The 27,928-nt window shown below is 39.9% G+C and overlaps 1 protein-coding gene across 1 annotated transcript; it reads right to left on the bottom strand.

Annotated features, from left to right (window-relative positions):
• Positions 1-1,683: 1,683 nt before the first annotated feature.
• On the bottom strand, positions 1,684-18,278 carry fhip1aa (FHF complex subunit HOOK interacting protein 1Aa). Its single transcript, XM_053332366.1, has 11 exons — positions 18,112-18,278; positions 12,150-12,830; positions 10,021-10,179; positions 9,801-9,887; positions 8,886-9,053; positions 7,761-7,840; positions 7,352-7,554; positions 5,226-6,248; positions 4,946-5,124; positions 4,527-4,647; positions 1,684-2,252 (listed from the first exon to the last, which is right to left on the bottom strand). The coding sequence occupies exons 1-11, from the start codon at positions 18,214-18,216 to the stop codon at positions 2,056-2,058; spliced, it is 3,003 nt and encodes a 1,000-aa protein (XP_053188341.1). The 5' UTR covers positions 18,217-18,278; the 3' UTR covers positions 1,684-2,055.
• Between the last annotated feature and the right edge of the window lie 9,650 nt (positions 18,279-27,928).

Raw genomic sequence — 27,928 nt, forward strand, 5'->3', positions numbered from 1 at the left:
CACACATCCTACTGCATTATTAACTGCCTGCATAGCATCAAGTATAAATCGAATGGATTTAAACAGGAACAAAGAAACACAAACCAGATAGTCAAACTAAGTTAAACACATTTCTGTTCTTCTTGGATGAACTTATGAGATGATGATTCATCAGTCATTTTACAATACCACCAGATGTGCACTGTCTGCCTTTACATCCCATCTTTCTTTTCTCCTAATCATTTGTGTTTACCTTTTGTTATATAAACTCAAAGTAGTCCATTATCTCAGAATCAGTTTTAACCATTATTTTTCTTAAAAAGGTAATTCCCCAGATAACTGTCCACACAATATTGACTGCATCAATCTGTGAAATTATGAATGGATAGAGATTATTTTCTATAACTAAAGTAGAACTCTGCTGTAATATTGGGACAAAACAATACATATCACAGTCCCACATCGCCCATGGTCTTTACACTTTGACAATGGACAGCTTCAAGTTAAAAAAAGCTAAAAATTTCACTTTGAACTGTAAGCGTAACCTATAAAAAGGCTATATTACCCCTGTCTAAATCCATTCTAAATCAGGCAATAATGTGAACTGAAATCCTGATGTAGGCACTAATTTGAAAGTTCTGGTAAATTCATTTAAAAAGGAGGCATGCTTTATAACAAAATACATTTCTTAAATTTATCTGATTTTAAACAACTGTGCTCACCACCTGGACTCAAACAAAGGCAATTTACAACAGGTTGCCCTCGGTAACAGTTACAGTCTGAGATGGTTTTCAACATAATCCAAAACTACGACTCTCTCAACAGTGATATTTAAGACTTATCACAACTAAAACAGCACCCTACACAATACCAACACAGCAGATAGTGATGACAAACCTTAATAACTAAAAAGCCTCTAACACTGTTGCAAAAAAAAAGTGGCAATAGAAAAAGTCTCAAAAAAAAAAAAAGCTTAAATACCCCTTCCCATTCTGAAAATATTCAGAACTTAATTATAACCAACAAGAACATTGATTTGCATAGTGTTTTCTTACAATATGTACACTGTAAAGCTTTACTAATATAAGGCAAATTAAATATAGCATCAATAATCCTGGTTTTGGTGCGCTGGTCTGTTAATCTGTATGGATATGGAGAACATGTGGAACCCCGTAAGTGTGACAATCTAGTGCATTGTAGTGTGAATTGTGTCACCAAAAGGCTGCTTTTTTTGTTTTTTTTAAACGAGAACAGATGTGTTAATGTGCATTTTTTAAAAAGGCTCCTGAGGTACCATCATGAATCAACAGAAAAACACCAAAACAAATGTACATCTAACACCATTTAGTGAGGTTTTTAAAGACTAAAGTGACCAACCATGTTTCATCCCCCCAAAATGTAGTCGGCTGCATAATAATTCAGTTTAAGTTTGGATGTTTTTCTGTGATGACAACAGTTATAATTTATATTTTCATGCTGCTATTGAATTAGCAGGCTCGTCTTCTCAAAGCCAAACGGTGGCACCACATTGTGCTCAGCTACTGTAATCCTACGGCACTCCAGTAAGGCCACCTGAGTATTTTACAGAACCACACTGAGCAGCAGACTGTGGTTGGAGCTGGTTGTAGAAGACATTAAGAACAAGGGCAGAACCCCTGAAGTTCAGATAAGGGCTGATGATTGCTAAAAAATTGCCTCTTTTTTTGTTATTAAAAATAATTTGTCTACAGTCTTTGGTTGGTGGACCTAAAGCTCACTTTTATGAACATTATTGGCTGGTGCAGGTCAAGGTTTTCTAGCTCAAGGTCAAAACTTCCTCCTTGGCTGCCCGACACTAAACAGAATGATGAAATTAAAAAGCACATTAAAGTGATTATCTTTGCTTTGAAAATAAATACTCATTTTTAAAATAATTGTGTAAATCGCTGGATCTAAGAGGTTTCTTCATGGAGTAGTACCTGAAAAAGACCAGACAAAAAAAAGAAGAAGAAGAAGTAGAAGAAAACCATCCAAAAAGGAGTTTTAAAATCTTTCAGAGTTCAGTTGGACTCATCACAGAGGCCTATCAGGACACAACTAATCTTCCATAGGAATGTATGATAAGATGGAGTGCTCTTGTGCAATGGCAGCCAGTTCTTTGAGAAACTCCGTGAAGAGGACGGTGGCGAACACGTCTGTCCGGTCCAGAGAGATGGCTTTGGGCTTTGGTGGCGGGGAATTCTTCAAGATCCTCCCTCCCTCACCGTGTGTGGAGCCACCGCCGCTGTTTTTGTCTGAAATATGAAGATTTAATAAAATTACAATGATGAAAATGAAAACAATGTAAACAACATACAATACATGAAGTCTATCCATACGTTGATATAATCTAGGCGATGCATAAACTTGATTATGACGGATGAGGCCAAGGTTATTCTGTTTGTGCCACGAAAGGACCAGATCCAACAATTTATTGGTCGGCTCTGTTGTGAGGTTTAAGCTTTAAGAGTCTTTACAGCAATATCAACACTGACATCTGCTAATAAATCAGACAGCTTGTGAGGCTGAAAGATGCTGCAGTGAAGTCCGTATTTGCACATACAGCTGAGTGCATCACAAAACGTCCCATATCCATCAACCCCAAAGACATTTCTGTTCAGTCATAGCTCTTATTTATCTATTCTCCCAGGGAGGTTTCCTCCTAGCTGCTGAGAATAAAAAGTTGAAGGCCGTATCACAGCTTTGTCTCTGAAATATTTCCATACGAGGAGAAGAGAAGAGAGTATTGCACTGTGCATTTAGCCACAACACAGTATAACATATGTTCGTGCCTATAATTTTAAAACATTAAGTTTCCATTACAGTTCTTTCTGAGCTCCTTACCCTTAGTCTGTGGCCCTTACCTCCAAACTCAAACTTAAGTTTTTTTTATAAAGGCAGCTGGGCACTGTAGTTTTTAGCAAATGCCACTCAAACAGTTAAAAAAAAGGTACATGGTGCATCTGTTGGGGACTATTTTTAGTTAGAGATTAATACACATTTAATGCACTAGTCAGTGTTTATGGCACTGGATGTGAAATTGACTCAAAATAAACTACAGTGCCCATTTTTATCCTAATGAAGAAACACGTCACTGGAGTGCCTCGGGAGCTGAGTGGTTACTGCACATGTCAACTATCTATAATGTCCCTGATTTGAGTTTGGCAAGGGTCCTTTGTTGCATGTCACACCCATTTCTCTCTCCACTTGTTTCCTGTTGGTCTCTTTGTCAATAACTGTCCAATAAAGTCAAAAATGCCCCCAATAAAGACACACAGATTACATTTGTTAGTGGGAGCAGTTCATATTTGGGTTTGGTCTTCTCATGAGATTAATTAACGATAAGAAATATATAAAATTCATTATCTTTATTCTTCATGAAATATATTTTAAACATAATATATTCCTGTTAATGATTTCTGCATGTTTGAGTAATGATTTCAACCAAACTAGCAGGACTGTCAGTGCCGCTTCACAGAAAGAAAGAAAAGAGAGTGATCCAGTTAATTCTCACGTCAAACCTAAAAATTCACTTTTAAATTCCCATCATAGCCTCTTATCTTTCCACAAACATTCTTTCAACAATATTTTTTTGTAGTCTATACAACTCTGAAACCAAGAGGAATCCAGCAGTTCAAAGACATGCCTAAAACTCCAGGGCTCAGTCTTAACTGTTGCTCAGCTACAAAGACACATGACTTAACAAAATCAAGTAGAATTTATTCTGCTTCCCAACAGAAACCAAAACACAACCTATAATGAATACAGCAGCTGTTTTGAACTTGAACCAATTTGACAGCAAGTTAATGAAACTGAGGAACTCTATCAGAGTGACACCAAAATATGCTCCAAAGTCTTACAAAAACATAATGAAAGGTATGTCAGGTCACTGACTCCAATTATCAACCAAATGTTGGACTAATAATACAATATTAATTTGATAGCTGGTGTCTAATTACATGAGTTTAATACAACTGAACCCTATTGAGTATTTTAGTGATGAAATTAAGATGCAAATTAAAAGCCAAAATATAGTACAGGGAGCCTATCATAGGATGATTAACTGAGTTAATGAAGGACTTGTAAATACATGACAGCTACTAACTGGATTTTTGACTTACCACTGAATACGTATGTTTTAAATACTGGATCTTTCATGTATGAGTCATCTTTCTTGCCCAAAGTTAGATGAGAATATTGACACTGCCCCCTCACATCTGTGCCTTAATAATAAGAAGCCAGGCAATCAGTGGAGGCTCTAGGAAGTCACTGATCAGGGCTGAGAAATAGCCTGGCACATAACCTCAAACTGTTGACACCACATGAGGCTATATCAATCTACTCATCTAACTCCCAGCAAGGAAGAAAATGAGCACATTTCCCATATTTAGTAATAGATATTTATTTATTATTATAAAAAGGAAAATACTTTGAAACCACATTTTCAGGGGCTTTACGAATACAGAATACAATATGTGTGAATAACCATCGCTGGCACACAAAGATCCTATATGTGGGTGTATTGTCACCTGCTGTTCCGCACAACGCCTCCCTTGCCAGCAGCCAGTGTTGGGCGGCAGTAATCAGCTCTGGAAAGTCCCTTCTGCTGGCAGCCAGCTCTTCTATCTGGTTCTTCACGGTGGCTAGTACCTGAAGATAAACACAGAAAGGAAACTGAGGATCCAATTCATATCTGCATGGGTTACAGTGATAATGAGTACAACCTTTGGAACCTGATTGTCTTAATTAATGATCACCTGTTCAGTTACAAGCCACCATGTATGTTCAGTTAATGCTCACATTTCCAAATAATTCATTGTTATGCTAGTCCCACTCCCACTCCCACTTCCATTTCCAAAAGGTTAGCTGCAGTTTTTCAACATATTTCAGTTCAATACAATCCCTCACTACCTCCTACACATGCACAAACAAAACAGGTTTTTGTTACCTGGTACAGGGAGCGAACTGTCGGCTGAAAGACCAAGTTGGTGTTGAGAAGGAATGAGCGAAGCAGAGGCTGAGGGTAGGCTGCCAACTGGGCCAGTATGCCCGTCAACAACAAGTTGACATGAAGCGAGTTGGACAGCATGTTCTCCAGACGAGACAAAAGCACACTGACAAATGGACCTGCAGAGAGAATAATTACAAACAATCTTTCCATTGTGGAGCCTGAATGTAATTTTGTGGTCAATAATAAAGCTGCTGTAGCATTATGATTTCTGACTCACCTGTAAAAGGCACTGAATAGTTTCTATTTATACTTCCGCTTCGAAGTTTGGGGCCAAAAGGTGAATGCACCTTCTCTGGCTCCGGTGTCTCAGCAGAGAAGGAGGAGAAATCCATCTCCTCCTCCTCATCCTTCTCCTTCTCTGCCTCCAAAGGTGAAATGGGCTTCTTCAACTCTTCATCAGATTTGACAGTTTTTCCAACTGCTTCTTTGTCCAATGTACGAAGGAGCTCCTCGTACTGAGCCAAAAGGTCATTACCTGGCTCAGCAGCAGCGGTGGTGGTGGTGGTTGTGTTTTGGAGGTTGGAATCTGTTTGACCTCTGGCCTTTATGTCCAAGCTATTCTTGCTTTTATCAGCTATAACAGAAGTTGGAAGTGTTACACTGAGTCCATTTTTAAGGGGAACTTCAGCTGAGTCTGGTTGGGGTTCTTCTGATTCTGACCCGTTGGGTTTGTGCTTAACACGCTCAACATCTCTGGCATCTTTCTTTGCAACCAGATCATAAACCATGACATCGTCCTGGAAATCAGATTCCTCAATGTATGAGCCTTTAACTAACATGATGGCTGTTCTCCTCATCTCCTGGATGTGCTTTGGAGGTTCAGCAGAAGGCGGCTGTGGAGGTTTACTCTCAACAGGAGCCTCAGCAGACTGCACCGGGCACGCATCATAACTATCATCCCACTCCAGCTCCAGCTGGTTGACGGAGGGTGGCTCTGACTTTGGTGGTGGGCTGGGTCGAGGGCGTGGGGCCGGTGGCTGTGGACCTCTCTTAAGAGCCATCTGGATTTGCCGACACTTCAGTCCCGGCTCCTCGAGAACGCCTGGCTGGTATTTCTCAGGAGGGGGGTCCTCACCGTCATACAGGGCTGCCCAAACCTTGCAGGCCCGGATGCAGCTGCTGATGCTCAGTCGGGCATCGTAGAGGTAATGAAGATAACTGACATCCAAGTAGATTTCTGACCCGATGGTGCAGGAGTTACCCGAATCATCATCCTCCTCTGAGAAGCTCTCTTTGTCCTCTGGGAAAAAGAGATAGGATATGTTGATAAAAGTTGGCGTGCAGCTCTCCAGCGCAGTGCTAACATGGAGCAGAACTAATGAGTTTGACATGTAACTACAGGGGGTGAAGTGATGTAATGCAGGGAAACAGCAGGAGATCTCACTATTTGATAAAATATTCATAATCATCCATGTTATATGTTCATGTCCTAATTAAACGCAGATCAACACCTTGTAGTGCACTAAACTCAGAAGGTTTGCATTTATCCTGTGCTTGTTTTGTTTGTTTTGCATGACTGCATACCCCAATTACTGAGGTCGTAATATGAAGAAATCAAATGGGGTTATAAATGGTCAAATCCACTGGATGGATTAAACTTTGCAGCTGATTTGGAAGCAGCAAATTAAAATTAAAAAAAAAAAAAACATAAAAGCTATTAGAAATATGGCTGAAAAGCAGTCATTAATTCTGACTATTCTGAGTATTTTAGCTTTCAAAAATATTCTGTAGTCTCAAAGGACATTATTAAAATCTATCTCTCCTCTCTCCTGCAGTTGGTACAGGCGGGTTCAGTCTCTGGCATAAAGACACCTTAACTACGATAATAATGAACTGTACTCTATATCATGCGCCACATACTCCTTAAGTGCATGCTTGACAGTCGGATGGACAATTCATCTGACATTGTGATGACAAAAGTCCACAGAGGCATCACTAAAGCCAACATGGCAAAAAAAACATAGTCAGGCAGGTTGTTAACAAACCACCAGGTTAGCCAAACACAGGAAATGAAGGCCAGGTGGCAAAATTATTACAGATCAACTCCCTGTACACTGAGGGATTATTACCACCATTTTGGATGTGCAAACTTTCTGCTGTACCGCCAACGGCAAATAAAACGGTTCAGATAATCTGGGAAAACTAATGGCTTGTTTACAACCTGTATGATCATCCGTGTTTCCTCTCATCACACTTCATTATAGCAGTGTCTCTGTGTTGCCAGATCAGAGCAATTATTATGATGCACAATGTTATAATAACCCATTGAAAACTATAAAAAGAAGATTCATGTTGTAATAAACCTGACTACAAATGTTCCTTTAATGTTCATGCCCCTCTTACCTCTGGTGCCAGTGTTGTTGGGAGTCTCTGCACCTTTAGAAAAGAGGATGGAGTCCAGCTGTCGGAGAGGTGGGGGGCTGTGATCAGGAGAGCAGCAGGATGGCGTTAATGCCAGGATCTTTGCTGCTGACACAGAGTAGCAGTCCCTCTCCCTCACCACACGTCTCTGACTCAACATCATGTGATTACAGGGGATCAGGTACCTGGGGAGGCAAAGAGGAACAGATCCTGTTAAAAAGAAAACCAACGGGAGGTCATGGGAGAAGTATGCGGAGGAGGTGAACGGACAGATGGTAGAACAAGTCTGCCTGGTGGGAGGCAGAGAGTAAAAGTTCATCATGTCGTACGACCAATTAGATATACCAATGGTTCATTAATAGGATAAGTCTGCAGCGTGTGTGCCACTCACCTCAGTACGAGCTGCAGCATCACATCTTCACAGTATAAGCCAATGAGAGTGCGGAAAAGTGCCAGTGACACAATGCCCAGCTGAGACAAATGAGAATGACAGAGAGAACAGTTCAAAATGTCTTATTGATAAAAGTGCTGAAATGCTAAGTCAATCACAGTTACAAAAAATGAATCAACTACTTTGATAATTGAATAATTATTTATGTTGCTAAGTTACATCCATTGGTGCCCAGCTTCTCAAAAGTGTACGTTTGCTGCATTTCTCCTTTCTAAATCAATGTGAATGAAATATATTTGGGTTTTGGGCAGTTGGTGACACTCTGGGCTTATGATTTTTTTTGTGGATGTCTTTCACTGGTTTCTGACCTTTTATAGACTAAAGGATCTGGAAAATACAATCTGTAAAATACAGCTATTCAGGATGATGTAATCCTCATTGTTACAGTCATTTATCCTTTGGTTAGTCTAGAGATTTATATAAAGTTTAACATTTTTGTTAATTTTATATACTGCCAACAATTCTTTAAGTGCTCCTTTCAGTCAAAGGCACACCGCCTCTAAAAACTGGCAGAACATGGCTGCTTTAGAAATGCTGTTGTGCCTTAATGTAAAAGTAAACTGGAGAGCAAAACTATCTTGAATGTGGAGCATCTGCATGTTAGTTGAAGTTTCATTTGGCTCAAGGACAAATATGTGAAAAACAAACATGTTTCTTATTTTTCACTGAGTTGCTGGCGACTGTCTGCAAACAGGGGAGGGAACTCCCTGAGCCATTTACACAGTCGAACAGCAATGTAAAGAACACATTACTTATTCATGTTAGTGATTCAGTTTTAGCAAAATATTTGAGCAAGATGTTTCAGCATATAGGACTCTTTTATAATGCCGTTATCAGACGAATTTATTAACAGAAGAAGTCACTGCAACTGAGCATCACCATGGCAACAATCTACCAGCTGGGATGTTGAAATTTTAAGTTTCTCCTAGTGCCTCTGGGGTAGTTCAAATCTTAGAAACCTGAGTGATTAAACATGAATCATACTGTTTGTGAGTGCAATATGTGTGTGTGTTTTTTAACAGAAAACATGAACATTGGTTTTTGCCTGTTGGGTTCGTCACAGACCTGGAAGGGGGTGTTGATGCGGCTGACCAGAGTATCTAAGATGTGAACGCCCTCGTGTTGGTGCATGAGGATGAAGGAGAGGAAAGTCTGCAGCAGGGCTGGCTCAGTGATACTTCTCAGGAAGAGGTCGAGGTACGCTGTGGTGGTCATCACCTCCTCTAGGGTCAGCTACATGGAGGGAGGACTCATTAGTCAGCAGTAAGTGTGAGCATGATAGTGTGTGTGGAGTCCTATAGAACAAGTAAAATCATGATACCAGAGAGGAATTGGTTGGATGTGTCTATAAAGCAAGATGTTTACATATTAAGTAGATGTTAGACTATAGACTTATTAATCTGAATGCTCTATTTTTGTAGCACTGTAGGGTTCAGAACAAACAACAGTTATTCCTCTCTGAGAAATTTTTACTAATGCATGCAATGATCTAAAATTTTAATCCCATTCAGACTGCAAATGAACAAATTATTGTCTCCCTAATCACTATTACAGTCCAAGATTACCACAAAAATTAGTTGTCTTATGATGTATGTCTCATCTGGACAAACATAATATACTTTGACACAAATTTCCTTGTTTTCTACACAACCTCGTGTATTTTGGCAATAATCAAAATGCAGTCCAGAACAATGAGTGAACTGTTGGTAGTGAGGAATATGCCTAAAGTCTGTTTTTAACAGTGAGTATCTGAGTATCTGTGTATTTATTTGATACAGACAAGCCATGTTGAATGGATCACAATTTGCCTGATTTTATCATCTTTGTGACCACACCAGGAATGTCCATGTGCGTGAAAGTACAAAACCCAGACAAACTGTGATCCACAATCTGTATATATCAGCCCTGATGATGGACGCTGGGCTTGATAGTATATGTGGGGAATACATGCATGGATGTGAGAGTAGAAAGAGTACCAACCTTGTGAAGTGCTGGTGCGAGAACAGGCACAAGGAATCCGTTGTAAATATAGCTCACCAACTGGTCTCTGATATCAGGGTGGGCCACCTGGGAACAGCACATATCAGTCCAGAGTGCAGTGAAGTAAAAGGTTGTAGCTATTTATCACGAGTGAATACATTTTTCATGCAGGAGAATCATTGTCCATGCAGCACTTTCATGTGTTTCATACATGTTTTACCTGAATAACAGCGTTACAGAATTCTAGTGAGTTAAGAAACTGGACCAGGGGCGGCATCTTCAGCCAATCTTCTCTGTGCAGGCTGTGCCACTCCTCATTGGGAACCTCCAGTTTGGTGGGGAGAGATGAGTACAGGCCGCTCAGCCCTGTGGCCAGCACCTGTGGGGGAGGGAAAGGTGTCAACATCAAGTAAGACATTATTCTGGATAAGGTTACTGGCTGATTTGGGATTATTGACTACTGGTACTGTACATTTAATCCTGTTCTTTTAGTAAGACAAAGTATTTCAAATTGTTCATTTTTTAACGACATTCGCACTGTGCCTCTTGGGTATGTCAATGTAAGTCTATTGGTTAGTCCACACTTTGCGCCACGCTGCAGTATCTTAAAAACCTGCCAGAGTTTGTACAGAAATTCATGGTATCTGCATTATGAATCCTAATGATTTTGGTCTTCCTCAGACGTTTCCTCTAGTGCCACCAGCAGCAGAGTTTGCACTTAACATCAGAAATTCATGGTTACCACATGATGAATCTGGAAGCCATTTTTATTAATTTCGCAATAAAGTCCTTTCATCTCTATCCAGTACAACAGACACATAGATGTCACCATTTGTCAAAGAGGTTTTTCAGAGCACTTACGAAAATGTGTTTTAATGCAAAACTGTATTACCATTTTAATTTCGCTTTAATGCTACCCAGCTGTAAGCCTCCAGTGTATAACTACTCTCTGAAAAAGATAAGCTATTAGATATTTTACCTGCAATATAGAAAAAAAGACTGTAAATAAAAGGGTTTGCAGCACCTGTAATCTGATGTATACTGTGTAATGTAAAATAATCTGACAAGAAAAGAATTTAGAGAGAATATTATGGGCTACATTAAACGTTAATGAGGCAGTATATGGCCCAAATGATATACGCATGGCTTCTCTGCAGTCAGTTTTACCTTTGGCTTCACACAACAGACTTATTACAGTGTTTTATTACTCGCTACAAAGCAAAACACCTTTGTAAATCATTTCTTCATTTCTGCTTTTGGATAATGTGATGCAGATGTAAGCAGCAGTAATGCAGCAGCCTATCACATTCATACACTAAACTAAATGTTGCTCCTCATGTAGTAAGACAGCATGCATATGGATTTATGCCTCATACATGAGCAGCAAAGTGTTTTATTGCCTATAACACTCTTCCTGTAATCACCATGATATGGTAATTGGGTCACTAATTAATAAATTAATGTCAACATACCCTCAGTATAACTCAGGGCCAGTATTAATATCATTCTAACTTTTCCTAGTGAAGTCATTCTTATTATTTATAGAGCAGTATTTCAAACCACAGAGCCTATAGCACCGCAGTCTAATTTAACCGTAAGATGAGTGCATCATTAATGCTGCATTTCTGTATACATCCTCTATAGGATTATCCTCGTTGCTTGCCAGTGGAACCAATTAAATTCAGATCGCCGTTGTTAAACTGGCATGGCATCAAAAGCTGTTTTTCATTGCACTGTCTGCAGCTGTGGGTAAATGGCATTATTTACGTGGGATTAGCTTGCAACCGTGCCATAATCCTATGAATGCCAGACATTTGTAACATTCAGCGCCAGATATGTTTTAGTACATCTCGCTTTCTTTCCATGTCATGGCCACCTCAGTCATATTTAGTGTTAATGATGGAGAAAATGATGGTCATGTTGATAATGGAAGTACTGTCAAAGGTCTTGCATTCTTTTTTTCCCCTATATCAGCATCTATAATTAACTCATCTCTCTCATTCTCTTTCTGTCTGGGATGCTAAACCTGTCTTCATGGTATATTTTATCTCTCCATCTTTCGAGTGGGTCCATGGAGAAGGGAGGAGTTAGAGTGTGTTGATTTATTATCTAATCCAATAATTCGTCTAAATATTTTATCCTGATTATGAAGTCCTGGGTCACAGAAAAGTCAGGGAGTAATAATGATTATTAAGTCCAAACAATCTCTCATTCAAAAAAGGCTCAGTTAATGAGGTAAATAAAAAACACAGAACCTGAGTCTGGGGAGATTCACAGATGGAAAAAAAACAAAGAATGAGTGCAAGAGAAAGGAGAAGGAAAAGTATCTCATTATTTTTAAGGACTGACCGGACAGAAGTAAGTATTCTCTGCTATGTGTTTGGCCACTCGCTCGTTCTCAGCAGACAGCGACATAATGAGCAGCAGGGCATCTCTGGCTTGCTGGCCCACTGTGCCCTCCCTGTGGATGAAGGGGATGAGCAGGGAGAAGATGAGAAAGTTGGTGGCTCCCTGATCCTCACTAGTGTGAAAAAACAGCTCCAGAACTGAAGGGTCCTTGGCCAGAACGCAGCACAGCTGGTTGAGCAGCAGCACCAGCTCGTCTTCAACGTCTGGTACCGTGGTGCCTGAACAGGACGACAGCAGCATCATGAGGGGCCGCAGGATGGGCTTATGATGCAGCAGAGGCTGGCGCGCTTGGCCCACCAGCATCTCGTACATCTTCAGCTGCTCCAGCTTCATGTCGTCAGTGAACTCTCTACGGAGGCTCCACACGAAGAGACGCTCCATCACGTTTTCCATCACCACAAACTCCAGGATGGGGCCCATTGCACCGACCTGACCGCTGCCCTCCTCTATCAGCAAGAACAGCATGTGTTCCACATAGTTCTGCACAGCACTTGCCTCGTCTCCGGGGATTTGGCCAAAACGAGAGCTGCTGCTAGAGCCAGCGCTGAGGTTGATGACACCTAGAGAGGGCAGTGTGGAGGTGCTGCGCAGGGGGTCATGCTTTTCTAGGATCTTCACCACCTATAAACAACAGATAAGGAGGATATTACTTGGACTGAACTTTGCAAATTCAAGAGTTAAGTTATGCTTCTGCTACAACATTACTATATCCACAGATTGTTGAAATGTATCTTATTGTGTCAAAATGTACTAAATCAGTAAATTCACCCACTGAACAGACAGTATTTATATACCATGTTAAAGTAAACTAATACATTCATTAAAACAGGCAAATTCCCTTCCTAATCCTGACAGGTTAACTATCAACAAATATGGAGTGTAAACAGACCAGCAGCACAGATAAACTCAGTTTGGTGGCACAGAGTGAAACAGTCCATTGTGTATCCTGCCCTTCCCTTGTGTGTCTGCTGCGTAGAAACCAGAGTAACAATAATGGAGCCAGTGTCCCCGGCCGACCACTGCTGCCATGACAATAATTGGCTGTGCACAAGAGAACTGGGCATGGAAACAGGAGAACAGACTTTATAATCCCTGCCTAAGCCTGAGGGGGCCTGGCCCAGTGGCCTGAGCCTCAGGGATCAGTCCAGTCTGGTCCAGTTCAGGCTTTCCAGCCATTACTGAGGTGACAGGTAAGAGCTGCCTGCTGGTATGATATTGACACTATCAAGGTCAGTTACATACATGGTTGAGGTTTAATAAACCTGTTGCCCTGCATTATCTTTATTCATATTTTCAAATAACCTTCAACAATATGGAAACGAAGGACTAATATTCAGGGCAAATACATGAAAATCAGACATTCCCTTTCAGGTTTATTAAATTTTGATGTGTAGAGTGTGTGTATTATTTGTAAAACAGCTGCTAGTAAGAGTTATTTTTTTCTTGCTGTAGGTCTGACCCTGCTGACAGGCCAGTTAATAGTCTGTTCCACTTGTCAGAATATGGTTTTTACAGTGTTAAGCTTTACAAATTCAACCAAGCACCGAGCTCAGGCTGGGCTCAGCAACTTCAGTTCTGGTTGTTCTTGGCTTTGACTTTTATTCTCTCTATAAAACATCCCCAGGTGAATGATGGGTGTTGGCAAAACAGCAGGGTGAGTTATGGGAGGTTGGTCAAATAGTAGATGTGGGGGGAAGAATAGTGAAGTTGGTGTCACATTTATGAATGACATCTCCTCTGCTTCCCCACTCTTCCTGTTCTGTTGGACGGAATTATATTTCTGTTTTGAGGTTCTGTCCTTCAACACTGACTAACTTATTTCACATTTAAATCATCACAAGCCACCATCTGCAATATAAATCTGAGTGGGGAAAGCGAAAGAGCAGCCTTTGCTCCTCCCCCATTAACCACAATCACTGTGGTGAAGCTTCACAGTGTTTCTGCTGGGCAGCTTCCTGGTGTATGTAAATCTGTGCTCTCTGTAAAACTTCCTGGAATAAATGACAATGTTTGAAAAAAAAAGAAAAAAAAAAGACAAATTAAAGTGATTTATAATCATGTCAGAAATCTCATGAAAATACCAAACTATTCATTAAACCGAAGCCTGTACTTTCTGTACTATAAAAAGGACCAGTGTGTAGGATGTAGTGGCATCTGGTGCTGAGCCTGCAGACTGCAATAAACTGAATACCCCTCCTCTCATCCTCCACTTCCAAGCATGTAGAAGAGACTAAGGTGGCCACAAAAACGTGTGAAAAAAGAACCTCTCTAGAGCCAGGGTTAGTCCGTTCTGGGCTATACTGTAGAAACTTGGCGGTGCAACATGGTGACCTGCTGTGTATGTAGATATAGAGCTCATTTTAAGTAACAAACACAGACTAATTCTTATTTTCAGGTAATTATATTCCACTTCTGTCAAGTCTCTACCACTAAATTTTACACACTGCAACTTTAAAGCATATTTGAACTTAACACCTAAAGAAAAATCACCATAAGCTAGTGAAATTTAAAAAAACAAACAAATGTTTATACATAAAGCAAGAAATTAAATAACAATGTGCATAAATACATTCTCAACAGAAATTTTAACATTTTAAAAGGTTTCACTGTCTGTTTGTTTGGAGGTTTCTCGTTAAAATCCATACTGTAGGTCTAAGTATTAGTATGCTTGTCAAGTGCAGGCTTGGTTGAGGACTGATACTAGCTGACTTATACAGTGTCATATTCAGACAATGCACTGAATTATTGATTCATACTGCAGTTACAAACAAACCCCAGATATTAATTGGCTGACACTTTGTCTGTGCTCAAGTAGAAAATGTTGTCCGCAAACATATCTTCACCTGAGGGATGGGAGCAGTGACAAAGCCACAATAACAGATCCTGACCCTTTTGCTCTATCAAATGGTCCAGTTTAGTGTGAGGTGTGAGAACTAAAGCGGAGGTCTGAATATGTTCTTTAATGTACACTGGATTTGGGTGTTGTGACAGAAACACTCCACGTCACATAACAAAAGCACAGCCATAAAGCTGACAGATTTAGTAGATGTCACGTGGCATTAATCATGAATGGTATGAGCCAGTGAGTGTGGAGAGCGATAGTGACGAGGAGCAAACTGCCCACAATACCCAGTCTATAGTTAAAGATTGTTGGCAGCCGCAGTAACAGACAGTTCAGTCTGTACGTCACAACAAACACAATGAGCTCTGTGAGGCCTGGAGAGCAGCAGATAAGACACAGCAAATGAACATAAACTTAATCTGCAGATGAACCAAGCAGAGCGTCTTACAAGGGGCAAGGCCAATATTACTTACAACATGTTACTTGGATTTCAAGGCTTTCCAAGCTAAAATCAAAGTCGAGAGCATTCTTATCAGGCTACAGATTAACTACGCATAGAAATAAGACTCTGCAGGAGTAAAACTGTGCTGCCTGCCACTTTGCCTAAAGCAAAACAAGCTTTAATCTGGAAAAGTAAAACCAAGCAGACAGGTAGTGACATTTATTATGAAGCTCAATTCAGGTAGATGTGAACACACAAAAGAAGTTTTTTTTGTATTATTAGCATCATAGATAAAGTAAATCCATTTTATTTTAAAATCAAATGACAAACTGTCCCCTACCATCATATTCCTGCACATTGTCTGTGACTTGTCTGGACTGCAAAGTCAACCCGCTAAACATGGTGGTCTACCATATCATGCAAGTTTGTAGTGACAACACAGCACAGAGCCTCCACAACCACATTAACAGATACACCCAACATAATTCTCGTCACCAGAGTGATTGACCAATTCTAAAATATATCAAACTAGTATGACAAAAAAATCTTTTTTACAGGAAAAGTAAGCTATTTCCAAGGTCAATAATAAACCTTCGAGATCAATTCAAAGTCATATAATAGAATTAATAGAATTCCACTTGAGTTACATCCAAAAACATTTAAAAAACTGTGCTGAAAACAAATTCTCTCCTGCAAAAAACTCTTCTCTCCTGCATTACAAAATCTATAATCTCTGAATATATTTTTCTGTTCAACTGCTGGACACAAGATGTCTCCTGCTTCACTGTAAAGTCCATTCTCAGTGTTTGTGCTCTGGAGGCCTCAATTTTCCACCTCACACTTATGCAAGTCCAATATTGAACCGGGAGTGGCTTCCAGAAGAGTCAAATCATGCTTGTTGCTGCATGTACGTCTTAAAACCAGAGAAACGCACGCACACACACAGCTTGCCTTGTGGCGAGTTTCATTAAAACACAGGAGGAATTCAACTTAATTAAACTGTAAGCACCATGCAGCCTCCTTAGTGACAAAAGCCCACATTGGCAACCACTAATGTAGACATGAATGCGGCTGACACTTAGTTAAAGCAACCAACACACGCTTCTCTATCCTGTCAAAGTCTGGCCAGTGTCATACTCATGTCAGTACGTATAAAGTTTGTTCATCCTGGTGTGGGAGGAGTAGGCCTAGCAGGCTGCCAGGTCCCACAGGGGTGAACAGGGACACATGCTGCTGCTGCTGCTGCAAAGAGCCGAGAGTCTGAGACAGACGACTTCTCACTGCCAAGATTCCACAGGCCATGACCGCACGAAGTTTAGTGTTGGTGGGACAGCACTGGAGTCAGTTTCTACTGTCAGAGTGTGAAGTACAACTTAAGCAGAATATAGGCCTAAAGAACAACAACTTTGACACTCTTTGCATGATGCAGATTCAATGTGATGTGTTACTTGGAAGTGGAAAATACATGGAGGTTTTCCTTAAAGGAAACACAAGGCCAAAAGGTTGGAAACCACTGTTTCTCATGAAGAAAAACTAACAGCACATAATTTCCCCTACAACCACAAAGGTCCCATTTAAACCTAGAATTAACATATGATTTGTATCTGGACGTCATTCATCTCTGAATCACTTTTTGTGAGGGAAGACTTCTTGCTACTACCACGGCTCAAAGCGTTTGCAGTGCTTTCTTTAGCTGGCAGGGAGAGGCTGAGCTAGGTGACCTTTGAATATATTGGGACTATTTTATTATGAATGTGATTAAGCTGTACAGATTTCATTTACACCTGGCTGAGAACCACAATCACATCACAATGTGAGCCTGACCACCTCCAAATGTGGTCTGGCTGATCTGATCACAGTACACTCTGACTGCATTTACACAACTTTTTACTTATTCAGGTATAGCCAGATCACACTTTAATATCAGATGTAAATATCATTTTAACATTGCTGTTTGAGTCCATGTTAAAACAATGACGTACAACATATTAAATAGTGAACTTTTGAGGTGTTACTGGCAGATGTTTTGACTTTGGATAGAGCCAGTTTACGTATTTCTCTTTGCTTCCAGTCTTTAGGCTTAACTAAGGTAAAAGTCTCCCAGCTCTAGCACCATACTTAATGCACAGACATGACAGCAATATTGATCTTCTCATCTAAAGGCTAATTCAAGGTTGGTGTTACTCAACAGAAATTACATATTTCAGATAGGAAAAAAATGTAATTTAACACCTTCCTTTCATGATGCACACCTGAAGAATTTCGTTATGCCGCAGACAGCATCACATTTTTCTCACACAATGCGATTGGGTAGCGTTACTAACATCGCCATGACGATTATAGTTTTCACTGAACTTCCTCATTCATATTTATGGCTGTAACTTCAGATAACTTCAATGTTTAATTCGTTTAACTAGCTCGTAACCTTTTGCTCAATCATAAATTGAAACTGTCACCTGACGCTTTAGTTTCTGAACAAAAACGTAGAGGGACCTACCATAAATTAGCCTGACCTCTCTGCAGGAAAGCAAATTCGTATATATCTGGAAATGTTGTAATGTATGTCCAAAAACTATTTCTTCAAGTTGTGGGATTCTTGATTTAGTGCTGGTGTTTACCTGAGCCCAGTGGTTCTTGAACACAATCATGCAGGTCTCTGGATCCACCCCTTTCAAGACCAGAGACTGCCCGTCTTGGTTTCCATTGGCAACCATGGAGGCCATCACGGTGACCAGATCATTCGTGGGTTAAACCATGTCATAGGCAGGAGAAGGAGGACATTCCTGACTGCTTACTGGGTGCAACCATAACCAAAGGAGGAGGAATAATCACAGGGGACCTGAGGAAGCAGAAACAAAAACACACATCATCAAACTCAGATCAACAAAAGGATTTCACTTCATAAAATAGTAGCACAGATGCAATGATATGACTGGTGGTGATTGCTGTACATTGCTCTCCTTCTCTGCCTCTGCATGGCTAGACAGCAGCTATGACAGGCATGCAGGAAAGAGAACAATAACAGGCAATGTCAGATGACTCAGTAGAGGAGAGAAAGAGACACATTGGGCTTGACTCTGGCTCGGAGAGTTGCCTACCGCACTGTGGACTTCAGACAGAGCTGTCAAATTGCTTTTGGAATACCTCGGACGCCCAAGTGGATTCCAGCAAGCCCCCTGACATCACTCTCATTACAGAAACATTTTTTGACATCAGAAAGCGAACTGCAACTGGGTGTGAACTACTCTGGCTGACTGTGAGGAGTTAGGAGAGGGAAAAAAAGAAGAATGCTTGTTTTGTAGCTCAGACATTGATTTTGGTATGTGCTGTTTTCATTTCTGGAAGAAAAATGTGACAATATTTTAGCCAAGCATGGTCTGCTTTTCTCGCATTGCTTGTTTGGATATATAGATATATATAGCTTTGCAGTCAGTTCCAACCATACAGTCTATGGTTCCAACACTCACATTAGCACCATGGAAATCTGGAAGTTGCCCATATTTTGTCCCAGAAAGGCCCTAATTTGTTGTTTCCCTTGGAGAGGACATTACTGAGAAGATTGATTCTGTTAAAACAAGAAAAAGGTTTTCACTTTCCAGCACTGGAAACAGAGACTTGTGCTTTTTTCAAAAATTCCCAATATGAGAGGATTTATGAGAGGATTTATCTCCTTGCAACAAGTGGATGTAGGTCATGACTGTCATTACAATCTGAAGTCACACAAACACAGTCATGCTCAAGAGATACATTTCATTTTCATTTCTCCTGCAACTAGCAACATGTTACAAGAGTTTACACCCTATGAGGCACAGCTGCGCTTTAAGCTAGATGCTAAGATTAGCATAACAACATGCTCACACAGACAATGCTAACATGCTGATGCTAAGCAGGTAATATTTACAATGTTCACCATCTTAACTTGGCATGTTAGCATGCTAATGTTTGCTATACAGCATGAAACACAAGTTGATGCTGATGCTGATGGTGTTGTTATTAAATGTCAACTAAAACTTTTACATTGACAATGGCAGTACATGAAAAGTCGGGGACTCACCAAAGTTATAAATATACTTCCTGTGGGGAACATGTACATGTGAGCCAAGTTTCATGGCAAGTCATCCAATAGCTGTGGAAACATTTCACTCACTAACTACCAACATAAACCTCATGGCAGTGATAGATGAGAAGTCAGCGGATCACAGAAGTCAGTAGGGGACTTCATCCTCTGGGGAACATGAATGTCTGTACTAAATGTCATGGGTATCTGTCTAGTAGTTGAGATGTTTCAGACCAAACTGGTGGACTGGCAGACAGTCCAACATTGCCATCCTGAAAGACACACTGCTATCGTGGCTAACAACAAACCTCCCGACTACTCAACATGTGGCTAAACAAATCTGTCTCTGAACACCAACACAAACTCAGGACAAACTTTAACACTCACTACCCATTACAGGACAACACGGACTCAGTCACCACAGGGGATCAACTGTGAAACAAGCAGCAGCTGCACACCGCAATACCAAACCAGAGCTTTGAGGTTCCTGCCCCTAAATGTGTCTAAACCAATCACAGCCATCCACCTTCTTTTGAATTCACTTTTCCCCGAGTACCACAGAAACATCCCCACCAACCACAGAGTTTAGGCATAACGAGGCAAACTTACAACATCTGCTTTTGGTTAGAGGAGAGTGCCAGCTAGTTGAATTCATAAAAAAGGAATGTTAAATCAGCATGGAGAGCATGTCGATGGGTTTTCTTACCTTCGCTGAATCATCATGAACAGGAATGGGCTGCTAAACAGACGAAGACCTCATTCTTGTCCTGTTGTCACAAAAAAAAGAGACAAAGATGTGTGAGGCGCAGGAAATGAGTGTCTGTGTGAGAGGCGAGGCATGGTGGGAAGTGACTGGACATGAGTAAGCTGCTCCGAACACCACTTGGATGGAGAGGAGGAGGTTACGAGGAGGATGGGAGGGGAGAGCATGAGGGGGAGGGAGTAAAAAAAATGAAAAGCAGGGTAAAACAAAGTCTACAGAAAAGGAGCAGGTATGAGAAAAATGACAACAGTGTTTACATGCATGAAAAAGTGAAACCAATCTTACGTCAGCATTTAATATTTCTGCAGTAATTCAGCATCAGTATCACATCCTCATGATCCCTGTCTTGTAGGAGAATAACACTATTGTCCTTTCCAATTAGTGCTGTGATGCAATTGGCGTCCCTCTCAACTGTGGGAGGCCCGTTCCTCACCAACAATAAAAAACTGCCCTCTCCAGCACCAGCACCATCCATCGTGGGAATCATGTCACATGACCCTGCGGCTTCAAAACTCTCAGTTTTAGCTGCATGTAAAATATAATACACAGACTACATAAAACCACTGTTGAACCTGCATTGCTTTATTTGGTTGTTGATGTTTGGGGCGGTAACAATTCAAAAATGTGGGTTTCTTGGAAAACAAGCACTCTTTCATAAAAGCGTGATGTCGTATAAACAGAGAGAGTGAGAGGGAGACAGATGGAGAGGGAAGTGTGTGTGTGTGCGTGTGTGTGTGTGTGTGTGTGTGTGTGTGTGTGTGTGTGTGTGTGTGTGTGTGTGTGTGTGTGTGTGTGTGTGTGTGTGCAAAGAGGAGTCATCAAACACTCATTTTGTTTTTCAGGCTGGTTTTGTGCCTCGCTGTGGACTTGTACATCCATTTTTCCCCTAGCAGCACCCACGGAGTTGTTCAATACATTCATTTGTACATTTATCCATTACATCCAATGTAAGCTGCATTTATTTTGTTGCATGCATATACATTGAGAACATTTCTAAGAAGTGGTTTTGTTCAAGGACCCCTCAACATGTGGACAGAGGGAGCCTAATAATTGAACCACAAATGTTCTGATTAATGGGTGGTCCGCTCCAACAATGGAGATACACTAGCCCCAAACTCATTTTCCAATCAAGAGCAGCAGGTTTTAGACGTCATCTGCAATTATATGCTGTTGATTGCAAATCTTAACATAATGGTCGCCATATTTTAAACATTTACTACTACCTCCAATATCAGTGATGTAGAACACATTTTGCCTTCAGCTCTGTTAAATTTCACATAACCTAATTTAACTAAAAAACAATGGGCTCAGCTTAGCTAGCAGATCACCTCTGATGATCCATGCGTCTTCATTAAAGCAGCAGACTGACAGATGGATAGAGCAGTGCTGCCGACAAAAATAAACGTCAGCCTATTATTGCTATTGCTTTTCAGACTCTCAAATATTGATATTGGCTTCAAACATCTAACAGTGACAGACAAACATTATCACATTGAATTTGCATACTTTGTCAGAATTTGTTAATATATTAACAGGGTGAATTTATGCAGAGCAGTTATCTGTATTTTAGACAGTTAACAGTGATGTAACATTTTGCCTGGGTAGCCTAAATAGCTGCATTCACATTTCAAGCACTTCGCCCTGACTTTTCTTTTAAAGCTGTATTTACTTGTTTATCAAGCTTCAAACTTTTTTCCATTATTACTTTTTCTGCTACTCTTCTTTGAGGTTCAGTTGTTTCAGTGTTGGTCCAGCTGTCTCAGTACAAAACTGAATGGTTTCTGATAATAAAAAGTTCAGCACCAACAACCCAAGTCACAAGTTCAATTTTTTCTTTCTTTTTTCATTTTTCATTTTCTTTTTTTTGTCAGTGGTATAACAGGCTGCTGGATTAGGCTGATATAATCAATTATTATCCCCTCTCAGACAACAATACACTGGCAACAACTGCCTTTCTCCTCACAAATATACTTTGTTTGGTATACTATGTTTCTCTCTTGAACTCTGAGCCAAATAGGTCAAGACTTGGATTTAACATGCCAACAACTTATAATACTGTACAAGATCCAATGATGTTTGAAACATGCACTTTTCCACCTGGCACAAGAAAGCTGCTCGTAGGATAAAAATACGCTTTTTCAACTAAACTAGTACAGTCCTCTTACTGAAAGTCATGGCCTACATCGTGCTCTCATTTACAGTACCTAGTGTTACGCTGTCACACAGAGGGACAGCCTACAGTTACCCAGAAGACACTGTTCCACTTGCTCAAAATAGCTTAAAATACAGTAGAGCCAGAAATGGGACAGGCAGAGCACATATGAAAATGTAGGTTGTTAAAAATACATCTTCTGTGTGCATACATCTGTGAGTTAGTTTAAGCTATTTTAAATGTTTACATGAGAGTAAACCTAGCGTGTGTGTTTACAGTCTCAAACTGCTGGCATCTCATCATTACACTTCCCTCGCTGGATTATCCGCATTTGGTCATTTACAATTATCCAATTAAGGCAATTTGATAATTACACATATTTGTATCTCCACAGGCTACACAGGCAAACACACAACAAACAGAACAGAATGTAAGACAGTGCTGTACAGTATACAGCTGTCCTTTCCTCGTGTCACAGGGTTGTATTTTTAGGAAAGCACAATGCTAATGCTAATAAATGTCATTGTCTCCTTTCAGTATGTTGCTATTAAGGACTATTGACATTTGAATAATTCCCATCTTCCATCCAATGCCAATTAGCATTTTATGATGCATTTTAAAAACCATGTTATTAACTGAACAATAAGCCTTTATGCATTGATTATATTCATCTGCTCTGCTCATTTTTTTTTACTTGTGTGTTAGTCAGAAACCCAATATGCTGTTCTTTGATATGGTGCCATGATTAAAACCTCACACAAGCCAAGTGTTCAGTTACACCAACAGTAACACATTACAGTGAGACACATGTGTTTCTTCAGAAATTCTCCCCCCACAAAGATGTCCTATTTGTTTAATTGACTTTTTGCCAAATAAAATAGGCACATCATACAATATGAAATGTAAACATCTTATTTCTTATTCTTCAAACCTAAAAGTCCCTTGCAGACATTTTTGAAAATATAAAAATACTGTGCTTGGAACAATAATGTATGTCACACACACACACACGCACACACACACACACACACACACACACACACACACACACACACACACACACACACACACACACACACACACACACACACACACACACACACACACACACACACACACACACACACACACACACACACACACACACACACACACACACACACACACACACACACACACACACACACACACACACACACAATTTGCATATTAAAAGTTTAACTACTGAACACAAGGCGTCTCCTGCTTCCCTGGAAAGTCTGTTCTCAGTGTTTGTGCACTGAATGCTTAAAAGTTTCAACATCACACTCCTGCAAGTTGCATATTGGAAGAGGATCAGCTTACAAACTAGTCACGATGTCATGTCACAAATCATGCTCGTATAGGCACACCCCTTTAAGTCAGATTTTCAATGAGCACAGAGAAACTTCCAGCAGATGAATGTGAAAACAGCCTCCCAGTGTCAAACACACATACATCATTCTGCACAGTGAATATCTAACATCCAACTGTAGAGAACACTTTTTTTAAGGGGAACTTTCCATCATCTCTACAAAGTTTGAAATTACTTTGACATTCAAGCTCTCTACATAAAAAAAAAAAATCACATATGTGACATTATTTGTAACTAATCTGTTCTTGAGGAGTATTTTACCAGTTGCTGTGAGACTGTGAGGTAATTGACAGTGAGCAGACCAAAACATAACACCCACATTACATCTCTGTGACTTACATACAAGTAAATTACCAAACACAATGTACCATAACACATTTATGGATGAATCATATCTGTTCCTACAATGTCAACAGCAAACTGATGCATCAATTTAAGTCATTTATTATAACTAAAGAAATATGACAGAAAGCTGTAATTTTCCATTCTATTAACCATCATTGGACATTGTGTGGTGTTGCATAAAGAGCACCAGGCTTTGTGTTTCCCCACTCCCAAGGTAAACATGATGACAAAATGAGAGCACGAGCTATTGTGTTGCACTTCTGTGTTTTGGCAAAGTGGTTTCGGACGAATCAACAAAAACATAAAGCTCCAGGCTGACAGCCATAATCACGAAAGACAAATCTTCACCTCTAGGGGTTTTTGTCATCGTTTTCTAGTCTGGTTTCAGGCATTGTCAGCTTCCTACATCCCAGAGGATTTCATACATATACAGGCGTGGTCTGGACAAACAGCTTAAAGGCAAGACACACCCTTTACTCAGAATAAAGATCATATTTCTTGCTAAACAGGAGTGTTTTAACAACTAGACCAGAAGCTTTTTTAATCAGCATTCAGAGTAGATATGACATTTTTCTTTTCTAAAATAGTCTTTAGACTCAGGCTTTTTGAATGATAGTCATTTGATCACAACTTCTAGTAAACAAAAGTAGTCACTCCTCTGACTTTCATTTCTCCAGTTTTACGGTCTCTTCTCTCACAGAGGGGAAATTTACAGTGGCCAGGTGGCAGCCATGGCAACCCGCTGACAGACAGGCCCATTAAAGTGATAGCAGCTGCTGAAATATTTAAGGCTACAGGTGAAGTCACTGAAGGGCCAGAGAGTGACTGTCCTTACTATTTATAGTCTTCACCATCCTCATCCAGTCAACAAGACAGCAGGGAGGAAAAAGCCATTCAGTTTCTATGTCTCGATTATTCTCTTCAGCCAGCAGGGCAGTGACCTTCATGCTGGACCACTCATCTTAAGGAGAGAAGGACTCTGATTGAATTCATATTCAAAGCATATTTCAGATTTGAAATAGACATGGAAGTATCTTAAATGATTGGACAGCATCTAATTATTTTTTAACTACTATTTAAAAAGGGACAATTTACGCTAAGATTAGACATTTTTCATTAATTACTAACCAAGCTCATTTTGACAACAGCACAATCTGTTTTTTTATCATCACAGCATTATCAACTCTCAAATCATTTGGGTCATTTAGGACTTCTGACCAATGAAAAGGCTGCAGATGGACATGAAAGGCTTTCGAAGATGTGGTTTATTTAATACACTGCAGATACTGAGCGACATTACTCTTCATTTGGAGTTATGTTTCTGACCACCTGATGAATGCAAGTCCAATCTTCACTGTTTTTTTTAGCTGTTTTTGGTCTCTACCAACTCCTGACGGGAAACGTTGGCTCTTTAGCTGCTAAACTGCTCCACGCTTTTTACCAACTAGCTGCTAATTGCGTCTACAATAGGTTTTTACAGCTTTTTTACTAAAACAGCTGTCTGACACCATGAGAGCAGTGGTGACTGAACCAAAACAGTAAAGTTCTGGGCTGGAAAATTTTAAAAAAAACAATGAGCTTGAAAGACGTTATCAAGCTCTCCAGAACTGAAGAAAAACTGCAGAGTAGGCTGATAATTATTTGTGGATCCATCACCATGAGTGACCCCTTCACATTACACATAGTCATTTAGTCCATTGTTAATGTGAAAAAAATGGATATAGCTATTCTAAAGTCTCTGTAAAGCATTGAGTCTGAGAGTGGTTCTCCATCAAAAAACTGTTTAGCTACAACTTTTTCTTTATTCCTGGCCATAACGTCAGCATTCAAAAAACAAACATTCAAATTTTCCATACTGTATATAGTATCCCTTCAAAACCTGTGACAGGTTGTTTCCTATCAACACATCACCATGCAAACAGGTGCTAAATAATGTCTGTAACTAGCCTAGCCTATAAGACCGATTATGTAATCGTGTTGCTACATGCTGCATGTCTGTGGATTTTCAAACGCATATGAATGCCAACAGGGTGTTGGCTGTCGTGTTCACCTTTATGTTCCTACCATACTGCTTTCTGATCATGAGAGGAGATTCATTAACATGTTCAAACATACACTCAGGTACCTCCTTTAGCTGGAATGGAAGAAAAGAAGCCAAACAATCAGAAAGGGGAAAGAAAACTGAGCTCTACATGAAATAGATAAAGGATAAAAAAGACCAGCCAGAGAACACAACAGGTAACATGTCCTATTGTTAAGATCAAAGACTTTTGAATCAGATTCACATGCAGCACCTTTCCAGAGTTCAGTCTACAGTGAAGAGATAAGGCATGGAAGGGGCAGGGCAGTGTGTTTCCTGCCCCTGATATTGTCCAAGTGTTATCTATGTTTGCAGGAGACAATTCATGTACAATATGCAGTATGTGTGTATTGATTTTACTACTTCAACACAGGGAGTTACCTATGAGCTTAGATAACAAAGTGAACCGCAAAAGAAGATCACGTATAACTCACATGTCCATGTTTTTCTAACTTCCCGACAGGAGCTTTATGACAAGGCACCCAACAAACAATATAATAAATCAATTAGTGTATCACAAGAAAATTAATCTGCAACTACCATTTAGAGAAAATCTGATCATTTTTTAATATTGTTTGACATTTATTAGCCGAAACAACTAACTGACTAATCAATAAGGAAAATACTTACTAATTTATCCATAAATTAAAGCCATATTTTTTCAAATATGTTACTGCATTCTTCCCATTCAATAATATTATTTGAAAACATTACGGCTCTTTTGCTCTCTTTTTTTAGGTTACATTTAACCATAATAGTGTGATTGTGAATGGGTTTTTTTCTAGTTTAGTTTATTTAGTATATTTTATTTTTGCACAAAAATTACACAAAAAATAAAAGATAATAGGACTACATAGAACAAACCAAATGTATTTCAACATATATATTCTATAAAACTATAAAATACACTGCTCTCTTAAAGCTTCATCAAGGAGTACCCCTCCCCCGAATTATTAAGCTCTGATGAGTTACTTATGAATGAAAGAGAGATTCATGACTCAGAGGTTTGGTCTTGAGAAAAATTATGAGGGGATTCTCATAACTGAAAGGTCAAAATATGACTATCATGTTAGGGTCAAAAGGGTCAAACTTCTCTTTGAGTCCTTAAAAAACTTCCACAACTTTCCAGAAATGTTACTGAGGACATGACCTCTGTGATGCTTTGAACACATTTTTTCCCTGTTTTCTTGTGACTCATACCAGTTAAATTACTATATTGTATGTACACAATGCTGGGCTGGTGACATCACTCTAACTTTCATGTTAACATGGGGAGACTTGAGCATATTCCCACTGTACAATAGGCTTCTGTCTGTGATAAGAATGTGTTTAGTGTGGGTATATCCTATCTGTGCTACTGCTACTTCCTCTGTAGCTCGTTTGCATCACATCTCATTTACTGATAAAAAGCTGTGTTTGCATGTGGAATGGAAGGGGGAGGACAGAAGATACAGCATGTCTGTGAAGTTCAGAGATGTTTATCAGATAGACGAACGCGAGCTGCAGCGCTTCACCCATGTAATTAGTCAAATGGATGAAAAGGAGGGATTTGATATGAAATGGAGTCGTTTGAAAAATCTACGGTACACAGCTGACTCAAAAACTAGGGTATGCGTTTTAAAAGGGAATTCAGTGCATACCAAAA

The sequence above is a fragment of the Scomber japonicus genome, chromosome 2 (assembly GCF_027409825.1).
Source record: "Scomber japonicus isolate fScoJap1 chromosome 2, fScoJap1.pri, whole genome shotgun sequence".
Classification (NCBI taxonomy): Eukaryota; Metazoa; Chordata; class Actinopteri; order Scombriformes; family Scombridae; genus Scomber; species Scomber japonicus.

What these genes read in the sequence shown, in the direction of transcription:
- fhip1aa (XM_053332366.1), bottom strand. Translation starts at nt 18,216, where the DNA reads ATGGCCTCCATGGTTGCCAATGGAAACCAAGACGGGCAGTCTCTGGTC. An exon ending in TCTGTAACGCTGTTATTCAG is followed by an intron (nt 9,888 to 10,020) that starts GTAAAACATGTA and finishes TGCTGTTCCCAG; the next exon opens with GTGGCCCACCCTGATATCAG. An exon ending in GCATCAACACCCCCTTCCAG is followed by an intron (nt 7,841 to 8,885) that starts GTCTGTGACGAA and finishes CATTTGTCTCAG; the next exon opens with CTGGGCATTGTGTCACTGGC.